The sequence below is a fragment of the Hordeum vulgare genome, chromosome 6H (genome assembly GCF_904849725.1).
Source record: "Hordeum vulgare subsp. vulgare chromosome 6H, MorexV3_pseudomolecules_assembly, whole genome shotgun sequence".
NCBI classification, from domain to species: Eukaryota; Viridiplantae; Streptophyta; class Magnoliopsida; order Poales; family Poaceae; genus Hordeum; species Hordeum vulgare.
The window spans coordinates 147,322,440-147,333,256 of NC_058523.1; the positions used below are offsets into that span (position 1 = coordinate 147,322,440).

The following is a 10,817-nucleotide window of genomic DNA, read 5'->3' on the forward strand; positions in this document are numbered from 1 at the left end:
CAGCAAAGAAGGAGTTCTTGGTTGCGTTGTGAGGTGTGAATTTGAGTAAGACTCAAAACCCGACCCCGGCAGAATAAAGAGAATAGACGAAGGTCGTCTTCTATGCCTTGGCCGTAGAATCTGAAGTATGCCATGCTGGGTACCGCACCTGATGAGTGCCTTGACTCAAAGTCTATTGAGAGGTACAGAGAGTGATCCATGATTGAATCACTAGCAGCGGTCAAAATTTATCCTTAGTAACTGATGGACCAAGGAATTTTTCTCGATTATGGAGGTGGTTAAAGAGTTCGTCGTAAAGGGTTACGTCGATGCAAGCCTTGACACTAATCCGAATAACTATGAGTAGTGAAACGGATTCGTATAGTAGAGTAGATATTTGGAGTATTTCCGAATAGCACATAGTAGCAGCATCTATAAGATGACATAAAGATTTGTAAAGAACACACGGATCTGAAAGTTTCAGAACCGTTGACTAAAACCTCTCTCACGAGCAAAACGTGAGCAGACCCCATAACTATATGGGTGTTGGATTCGTTGGAATCACATGGTGATGTGAACTAGATTATTGACTCTAATGCAAGTGGGAGACTGTTGGAAATATGCCCTAGAGGCAATTATAAATTAGTTATTATTATATTTCTTAGTTCATGATAATCGTTTATTATCCATGCTATAATTGTATTGATTGGAAACACAATACTTGTGTGGATACATAGACAAAACACTGTCCCTAGTAAGCCTCTAGTTGACTAGCTCGTTGATCAAAGATGGTCAAGGTTTCCTGGCCATAGGCAAGTGTTGTTACTTGATAACGGGATCACATCATTAGGAGAATCATGTGATGGACTAGACCCAAAACTAATAGACGTAGCATGTTGATCGTGTCATTTTGTTGCTACTGTTTTCTGCGTGTCAAGTATTTGTTCCTATGACCATGAGATCATATAACTCACTGACATCGGAGGAATGCTTTGTGTGTATCAAACGTCGCAACGTAACTGGGTGACTATAAAGATGCTCTATAGGTATCTCCGAAGGTGTTCGTTGAGTTAGTATGGATCGAGACTGGGATTTGTCACTCCGTGTGACGGAGAGGTATCTCGGGGCCCACTCGGTAATACAACATCACACACAAGCCTTGCAAGCAATGTGACTTAGTGTAAGTTGCGGGATCTTGTATTACGAAACGAGTAAAGAGACTTGCCGGTAAACGAGATTGAAATAGGTATGCGGATACCGACGATCGAATCTCGGGCAAGTAACATACCGAAGGACAAAGGGAATGACATACGGGATTATATGAATCCTTGGCACTGAGGTTCAACCGATAAAGATCTTCGGAATATGTAGGATCCAATATGGGCATCCAGGTCCCGCTATTGGATATTGACCGAGGAGTCCCTCGGGTCATGTCTACATAGTTCTCGAACCCGCCGGGTCTGCACACTTAAGGTTCGACGATGTTTTATGCGTATTTGAGTTATATGGTTGGTTACCGAATGTTGTTTGGAGTCCCGGATGGGATCACGGACGTCACGAGGGTTTCCGGAATGGTCCGGAGACGAAGATTGATATATAGGATGACCTCATTTGGTTATCGGAAAGTTTTCGGGCATTACCGGAAAAGTTTCGGGCTCATCGGTAGTGTACCGGGAGTGCCGGGAGGGGTGACGGGGACCATCGAGAGGGGTGTCACGCCCCAAGGGGTCTCATGGGCTATGGGAAGAGATAAACCAGCCCCTAGTGGGCTGGAATAAGTTCCCACTAAGGCCCATGAGGTTTGAGAAGGGAAAAAGAGAAGGTGGAAAGAGTTTCCAAGTGGGAAGGTGGAATCCCACTCCAAGTAGGATTGGAGTAGGACTCCTCCACCTCAAATTTCGGCCAAACCTTGAGGGTTTGAGGCTGCCTCCTCCCCTCCCTCCCTCCTATATATACTGAGGTATTAGGGCTGATTTGAGACAACTTTTGCCACGGCAGCCCGACCACATACCTCCACGGTTTTTGCTCTATATCACGTTTCTGCGGAGCTCGGGCGGAGCCCTGCTGAGATTAGATCACCACCAACCTCCGGAGCGCCGTCACGCTGCCGGAGAACTCATCTACCTCTCCGTCTCTCTTGCTGGATCAAGAAGGCCGAGATCACCGTCGAGCTGTACCCGTTCGGCACTAGATCGGAGCGGATCGTGGGACGGATCGCGGGACGGTTCGCGGGGCGGATCGAGGGACGTGAGGACGTTCCACTATATCAACCGCGTTCACTAAGGCTTCTGATGTGCGATCTACAAATGTACGTAGATCGGAAATCACCTCTCGTAGATGGACATCACCATGATAGGTCTTCGTGCGCGTAGGAATTTTTTTGTTTCCCATACGATGTTCCCCAACAAGTGGAACATGTGCCACTGGTTAATTTCGGGCGCTGCTATACCTTGCTTCTAGCGAGACTGAGGGAAGTACCCCGTGAAGGGAGGCGTGAGATGGGTCGAGCCCCATGCGCGGAAGACCAGAACCTCCATTTTTTTCTTTTTGTTCATGATTTTTGCTTCTTCTTTTTTTCATTTTGCTTATACTTCCAAATATTCTAAATAAATATATTACAAAACACTTTATGTAAAAAAATTAAAAATTGTAGCAAAACTGGTTCTCATGTACAAAATGTGTATGAAAATCAGCCATGTATTTCAAGAATTAGTGTTGTATTTGAAAATATTAATCTAGCATTCTGAAATATCAAATGTGTATAGAAAAAATATTGACATGTATTAAAAAATGTTAATCTTATATTTAAAAATTATTAATCAAGCATTTGAAAAATGAAAAAAATGTTGAGCATGTATTAAATAAATCTTGTATTTGATAAATGTGTATGAAAACAATATTGACCATGTATTCAAAAGATGTTAACTTGTATTCAAAAAAATTACATATGTATTAGAAAAAAATGAATTAGATATATACCAAAAAATAATAACAAGTTCTAGAAAATGCGAATCATATAGTAAATAATGTGTATGTATTCAAAAAATGTTGAATGCGTACTAAAAGAATTAAAGTGTGTTAAAAAAAACTGATGAAAATCAACATACAAACGAAGAAACAAAAAAGAAAAAGCAAAGAAAACAACAAAAAATGGATAAATAAAAAGATACCAAATTGTAACAAAGAAAAAAGGTAAAATAACAAGTAAAAACAAATTTATGAGAAAGAAAAAAATGGAATAAAGCGTTGAAAAAACGAAAGGATCCAAAGAAAAATGAAAAAAAGAACAAAAAAGAAAAAAAAGCAGACAAATGCAACCATTGTACGAGGAAAAAATTCAAAGAACAAGTGAACGAAACGAACAACCCACGGAACGAGAAAATCCGTTAATTGGCAGCCATATACCCGCAGCCTCTTCAGGGGAGCCGAGGGCTATACTTGCTATAATAGCCTCTCGCGATTAATTCTTATAGTAGATGGTGCGATTTAAATATTTAACCAAAAGTGTATATCAAGGTAATCAATGCTGATCTCCAACTGTCAGGGACAGAGCCAAGATGAATGCATGGAAGGGGCAAGTTTGCTCACGAAGGAGGAAATATTTCATGTTTTAGAAAATTTTGGCTGAAATAACTATTAACATTGAAGAAAAATCAATTCATTAAGGAGGGTCTAGCCCCATCTCCCCCTAGCTTCGTGCCTGTCGGTTGCATATTAAAAAATGTTTGAAAAGTTACAATACATTAATGTTAAATTTATTATTTTTGTATCTCATGCAATGCTTCGTGTTTTGGTTATTTTGTGACGACATCAAATGGTGTTGTGTCAATGCACCAATGTTTTTTCAAATTTTTATAATATTTTAAAAAAAGACTTTTGACTTCAGCCAGCGGATTGCACGCAAGCATCCGCTGTCTTGTCCGCACGACGTGTGTTGCTGCTTGCTTCTTGCTTTACGTTAGCAATGTCTCTGTTGCAAAAGGAGTTGTCCTGAATGTCAGTTACACAAGATTAAAAATTGCAAAGAAATTTCTATTGTAATTGCAAAAAAAAAAAAAAATTACGCATGTTGCCGAAATTTCCTGTAATATGACATGTGTTGCAATACTAGAAAGTGTTGCTTGGTCGCTCATTTTGTCAAATTCGACAGTACACGAGGCGTGGAGCATTTAAAATGATTAGTCGACAAACGCGTAGCAACACCTTATTTTTAAATGTGCAACGGGTCCGGTGCAAAACAGGATATTTGTTCTTTCTCTTGTTCTTGATTTTTTTAGAGGTTCCTCTTGTTTTTGATGATATTGTATAATAGAATGACGAACCTATTTCTCCGCTTTTTCGCCGACGAATCTGAATTAGCACCAATGGTCCAAGCAATATGAGGCTATTCAGATCCTCGCAAGGCCCAGATCAGGCGCACCCACGTCGGCACCTGCCTACACCTAAAAAAAAAAACGAAAAAAAAAACTGCGCCGTGCGATTGCTCGCGTCGAAGTCCGTGCGAGCGAGCGAGCGAACCGAAGCCACGACCTCTCATTCGAACGTTACTCCACCCGATTTCAACTCCATTCCCTCCTTCCATATTTACTCCCCCCCTTTCCAGCCGTTAGCGCTCTCTCGTTCCGATTCGCCGTCGCCGCCGCCCTAAACATCCCCCACCCCTCCCCTCCCCTCCCCTCCCCTCCCGCTCTCCCCGAGACGGAGAAGCACGGACCGGCGACGAGGTGAGGTGAGGACTCGGCGTCTGGCTTCTCGATCTCCTGTCGTCGGAGGGTGGCTGTTGTACCGGCGGGTTTCCGATTTCATTACGTCCCTTTTCTGGTACGCTCCGGTTCTTGATGGCTTCGCTTGGTGCGGTCGCCGTACCGCGGTTAGATTTGGGGACTTTTTTTTCCGTTCTAGTCCGTGCCATGCCGCCGTGGTGCTAGTTTTTCAGGTGCGGACTTGGGAGTTCCTTCCCGTTTCCGGTTTTCATCCAAGAAATCCCAGTTTTTCGTTACCCTGTTCCATATTATTCTACCCATGAAACCATCTTGGCCTCAAATCTTGGGGGGTCCACGTGACATCAGCTGAGCCAAAATTTCCGGCTTTCGTTGCTCGGTGCTGAATCCTCTTCTGCCAGACAGCGAAGATAGGGCAGGTTTTTTGTTTGGGGGGTTTGATTTTGTTCCTCCAAACTTTCCAAGAGTTGTCTATGCTGGATTTGTGTTTACTTCTAAAAGTATTTGGCCACCATTCTTGTTTTCCTTTTTTTGGCCGAAAATACCACAATGCCTTTTTGTTTTGTTTTTATTAACTTCTCCGGGAGGCAGATCCTGACAGTGTGAATTTTGGTATATTTATTTCTGCAGGTAGATCGGAGCTGTATAAGAATTTTTTCTGCCAAGGTTGGCTAGTTGATAACAAGCACGCAGGCACAATGGCTGCTGAAGTTGGGCAGCCGTTCAGTGGATGGTCACACTCAGATTCGCCCTACAACGACCTCTGCACACAGGTAGTATCCTCTGCTTCGAGTTCGAATTCATTCGTTGCTTCACCTTTGGTTGCGAACTTGAATTATCAACTTAAATCTCATAGTTAAATAGCTCCTTGATATCGTAGTGCTGTTGGGGAATATTTGAGATGTCAACACTGCATGACATAGTTGATGCTGCCTGAATCTTGTTTCTGTAGTTTCTTGTCTTGTTGAGAAATATTTGAGATGTCAACATTGTATGACATAGTTGGTGCTGCCTGAATCTTGTTTCTGTAGTTTCTTTTTGGGAAATATTTGAGATGTCAACATTGTATTGCATAGTTGGTGCTGCCAGAATCTTGTTTCTGTAGTTTCTTGTTGCGTTTTGAGGAGACTATATGATGGTAATTCTGTTTTTATTCACTGCCGACGCAAAAGGTTAGGCGATTCTTGAATACTGTACCGGTGGTCGCAAATATTTGAATACTGTCTGCTACTTATATTTATTTTGGCTGTTGCACAAACAACAAGACAAAGGCTATAGGTAGCATTATATTAAATTTATCTTACATTTGCATACGTCTTAACCTTAATTTGACCATGCTTTGTAGGGTTCTTGTGTTTTTCCTATTCCTGTGAATCAAACACCCAGTTTTGCAGATTCATGTGTTTTTCACAATCCTCTGTTTTGCACATGGAATCCTATCTTATTCTGGAGTTTTTCGTATTCCTGCATTTTTAAATCACATGAATTAAAGAGGTCCTATGAGTTGTATCTATAGAGTTTGTAGCTAACTAAACAATGCTCTATAAATATTATTTAGTTAGTCATTGTTGTCTGTTTTTCTTCTAATAAATTGAAAGAGTCTCTAATTTTGCGTCTACTGTCCAGGACGATTCAGTTCAGAAAATGGTACTTGATCATGGCTCAGTGTCATTTGGTAGATTTGCAGAAGAGTCTTTGTCATGGGAAAACAGATCAGTATTCGGACACAACAGACGTCAGGAGGAGATAAGCAAACTCACACTGCCTGGTTTAGTTGCACAAAAGAAGGCATATTTTGAAGAATATTACAAGAGGAAAGCTCAGAAAGCTAAACATCTAACTGAAGCCACATCGGAAGAAAGGAGCAATGATGACACTCTGGACCATAGTAAACAGGAAGATAATTCACATGCAGTTGTTCCCGAAGATCCCGTGGATACTGCTCCAAGCTTCAGTTGTCAACCATCTACTGAAGTGAGCTCATCGGATGAGAATAAACACAATGAACCCCATGGGCTAGGATATTTGACATTTAATCCTCTGTTTTCGAGGATAACAGAGGAGGCATCTAGTACTGGTCAAAATCAACATGTTGATGGTGAGTTTTGTTGTGCCACACGCACACGTAGTAAACATGGTCTCAACCACGAAACCATGGAGAGAAAGGTTCTTGCACCAAAGCATGTGGTTTCAACTGATTATGGTGAAAGTAATGTTGCTGCGTCGAGAATTATCTTGCCTATAGCAAGTTTGAAAGCTGGTGTTCAGAAACAGGAACCAAGAAAGAACATAGTGCCAGCTGCCGTTAACGGGTTGACAAAGGGCACCAAGGTAATGTACTATTGGATTGATATTTATTGTTTATGTACGCGCGCGGGGGTGGGGTGGGGGGATGACTGACAAGATATGAGAGAACAGAGCTAGTTTTTGAAGTCGCTTCCTGCTTTAGCGGCAAGTAAATTCTAGATAGTCAATAGAATGTTGTACTCATATATTGGGATAATCAATTTGCTGCAATTACATGGCTGGTGTGAGTTTTGGCTTTGTATGAGATTTGGCAGTTTCGAAGGGCGTAAATTCCATAATATGAATTATATGACTTACATGTGTGAATGAGCCAGATCGTTTTCCAGGATAGTACTAAAGAAAGCTTTCCATTGTTGGTTTCTTCCTTTGATTGTTTTATATATGCCATGCAAAAGTTAATGTCATTTATCTCATATGTCCATGTTTATTATTTCAGGACCCATCAAGCTGTCTGATCCAAATTCCGAGAGTACATTTAAGAAGAAACTCCGAAAACGTGAACTATGAAGGCTTGAAGGATCCTTTCCACAAGAGGGTTGAGATGAAATTGCGTGCTTTATCTGATAGGATGAGTGCTGACAGAGCTGCTGCATCTTCTAGATCTTCTCCGTATCCAAATGCTGATAGAGCCGCCATTGCTTCCAGATCTGCTTTGTGCCAGAATACTGATAGATTCCTTGCACCATCTAAATCAGCCACACAAGCTTCTCACAAGTCTTCCAAAGAAGTACAGCCTGCAGCTACCCTTCCTCGTACAAATTTCTACAACAAGGGATCGTGTGTTTCTCATGTTGCCTCTAGCAACAGCAGCACTACTGGGAAGTTGGCTACCAGAAGCTCAGTTATGCCCAATTCATCCCAAAATAATGCAAAACCCTTGCAGACTGCTCAGGTAGCTTTTGCCCAAATGTTGATTTATCCTTTGAAGTTATTCACAGATGCAACTCTAGTTGCTGGCTTCTACATATGGACCATGATTTTCCTTTTGCTAATCGTCAGAAGACATTTTTGAAAGTTCAGTATAAATAGTTAAAGGCTTCTAATGGTGTATGGAAAGTCAAACCACACAGTTGTGATAAGCTTAATTACTCTTGGCAGGTCGCATCGAAAAGAGGCGCAGGTCTTACCAGTACAAGCAATGGATCGCAGAACAAAAGGTCTTCATTTTAATTAAATTTCTATTCAACATATATTGTGGAGATCTTGAATATTATTAAAACCTCTATGCTTGTTTGAACTGATTTTCAGGAAGCAACTGAGCACACCGGCGGCATCGGTTGGAAATAGCCAGACTAAAGGATCTATGTACATGTCTATACCCACAAGTGCAAGGTTTGTTCCTGGAGTGTGGAATGATTTATAAATTTGGGGTGAAATATCTGTTTCTTTTTCATGAATTGCTCCGTTCTTCTCTGCAGAAGTAGCGGCAGCGGCATTCAACCTTACAAAGCTGCAAAGGCACCCAGGATTTCAAACAGGAGGAACACAGTAGCGAAGGTAAAAACACTACCCTGGGATGATCCGTGGGATTATTATTATAGACTAAAATCGCTTCCAAATCATAGCACTTGCTAACGTGGCTCTGTTGTAGACTCAAACGATGCAGAAGTTGCCAACATATGAAACCCATTCTGTTGGAGGAAGGAATGTTTTGTCGAAAGTGGCTGTAAACGGCAACGAAAACAGAAAGGTCTGTTCTTTCCTTTTTTGCCAGGGATCGGCAGAGGCTCTATTATTCTGCCTACTATCACGGTTGTAGAAATCGTATAAATTCATCATGTCGATATTATAAATTCATCGGTGACTATAAAAAGCAAAATTAAATATTGATTCGTCCACACATCTTGTGTAGGTAATCTCGCCACGTGATGGTAATAGAAGCAACCTGGCGCGTAAGAGCAAGCCAAGGTAATTCCCATCTGACTGACTGATCACTGCACAGATATAATTTATGCAAATTGCTGGGAATCTGCCACTTGATTGTTCATGGAACAATTCTGTTTCTTTGTTAACTGTGCAGACAGGAGAGGCCGCAATGGCGATGACGCACCTTCCTGGCTTGAGTAGCAGTTTCAGATGCGCTGTTACTTGGTTGTATTGTTGTCCAAGGAGGCCTTCTGTGAACCTCGGTATAGTATTGTTGTCCAAGGAGGGCCTTCTGTGAACCTCGGTATAGTATTAAGGCTGTATGTTAGGCATGATATTTTGCTGCTGCTTGTGGCCTCTATTCGACCATGGGGCATGATATATAATTCTTGTGTCAAGTCCAAAGCAAGGAAAGACAGGAGAGGCCGCAATGGCGATGACGCACCTTCCTGGCTTGAGTAGCAGTTTCAGATGCGCTGTTACTTGGTTGTATTGTTGTCCAAGGAGGCCTTCTGTGAACCTCGGTATAGTATTGTTGTCCAAGGAGGGCCTTCTGTGAACCTCGGTATAGTATGTATGTTAGGCATGATATTTTGCTGCTGCTTGTGGCCTCTATTCGACCATGGGGCATGATATATAATTCTTGTGTCGAGTCCAGAGCAAGGAAAGAGCAGGGAAGGCAGCGCTGTTTCGCCACGATTGTTTGCTGGTTGGTGACTGAAAAGCGAGGATTAACTTGTGCTTGGTGCTGTTGGAATTGTGGCCATAACGCTACGATTTATCTGCGTGTGTCTGCTGATCTAGTAGTTGGGGAAGAGCAGTTTTCGGTGTCCTAAAAGTCACTTTTTGATGGTGTCCTATTTTAGGGCACTCGGACATAATAAAAGATCCAAACTACTTGATCACATTGCATACTAATCATTGCAAACTTCTGAATATTCAAATTTACAAACAGTTTTAAACATCCAAACATCCGAATTTAAGCATAGTAGACTACCAACACTAGACAACTACTCCTCGTCGCTGCAAACTTTCAAATATTCAAACTTACAGACATTTTTAAACATGCAAACATCCGAATTTCAGCATAGTATACTACCAACACTAGACAACTACTCCTCATCAGTCTCACGCGCAAGGTTATCCCAGTCAATGTTGGAACTGTCGTCGTTGGACTCCACCTTGGCTCGTCCTCCTTACAAGTGCACTCTTTGGCCTTGAGAAAAGCCCCTTTCTCATAACATTTCAACTTTACTCGTTGTTTGAGGTAAATATAAAGGAGATCAGATTTGTCCCAGGAATCGAAGTATCCATAAATATGAAATTAGGAAACAAGCAAACAAAACAAGTTGGATCCCATCTTTAACTACACAGAGCAGCAGCCTATTGATGATCTTACCTTCTTGAGAGTCGAGGAATGGCACATGAGATAGACGAGGGAGGGGAGGGGGGGGGGGGGTAATATGTTTCCTTTTCCGGTCACGCTCACGATCCCTCTTCCGGAACCACTCCGCGTCGTACTGCAAGAGGTGACGATTTTCCGCTCTGAGCCTCACAATGGCCGCCTCATCACTCTCTCAGGTATCCCGCTTCTCGAGGACACCATGGGTCTCCATCTTCGCCAGACAGGACATAATGGTCACCAGCAGCCCGATGAACTCCGCATCTACATGTGTCTCAATCTCCGCATGCGTTCTTCGTCGTCCTGAAGGTGCCAAGCCAATATCGTCGCCCGTCGCACTGAAACTCGACTGAAAGGATCGAGATGGACCTAGAGGGGAGGGGAGTGAATAGGTACACTTAGGGCATCTACAGTCGGACTGGGAAAATCCGGCCCCTATACGCCCGTGGACGTGCCCGGGCACGCCCGCGGACGCATCCGGACGACCCCTCATATTTCGCTCCGTGCATCCACGTACCTCATATCCGGACTCTCAAATTCAT

The 10,817-nt window shown here is 42.5% G+C and overlaps 1 protein-coding gene across 1 annotated transcript; it reads left to right on the forward strand.

Annotated features, from left to right (window-relative positions):
• Window positions 1-4,593: 4,593 nt before the first annotated feature.
• On the forward strand, window positions 4,594-9,530 carry LOC123402010. Its single transcript, XM_045095863.1, has 10 exons — window positions 4,594-4,800; window positions 5,331-5,473; window positions 6,327-7,031; window positions 7,444-7,899; window positions 8,106-8,164; window positions 8,256-8,339; window positions 8,426-8,504; window positions 8,599-8,697; window positions 8,860-8,915; window positions 9,028-9,530. Exons 2-10 carry the CDS (start codon window positions 5,399-5,401, stop codon window positions 9,050-9,052), a joined length of 1,638 nt encoding a protein of 545 aa, XP_044951798.1. The 5' UTR covers window positions 4,594-4,800; window positions 5,331-5,398; the 3' UTR covers window positions 9,053-9,530.
• The last annotated feature ends 1,287 nt before the right edge of the window (window positions 9,531-10,817 follow it).

Bases quoted from the DNA above. Each gene is read 5' to 3' on its own strand.
- LOC123402010 (XM_045095863.1), top strand. From the start codon at position 5,399: ATGGCTGCTGAAGTTGGGCAGCCGTTCAGTGGATGGTCACACTCAGAT. The intron at 5,474-6,326 runs GTAGTATCCTCT...TCTACTGTCCAG, and splicing joins ACAACGACCTCTGCACACAG to GACGATTCAGTTCAGAAAAT. The intron at 7,900-8,105 runs GTAGCTTTTGCC...TACTCTTGGCAG, and splicing joins AACCCTTGCAGACTGCTCAG to GTCGCATCGAAAAGAGGCGC.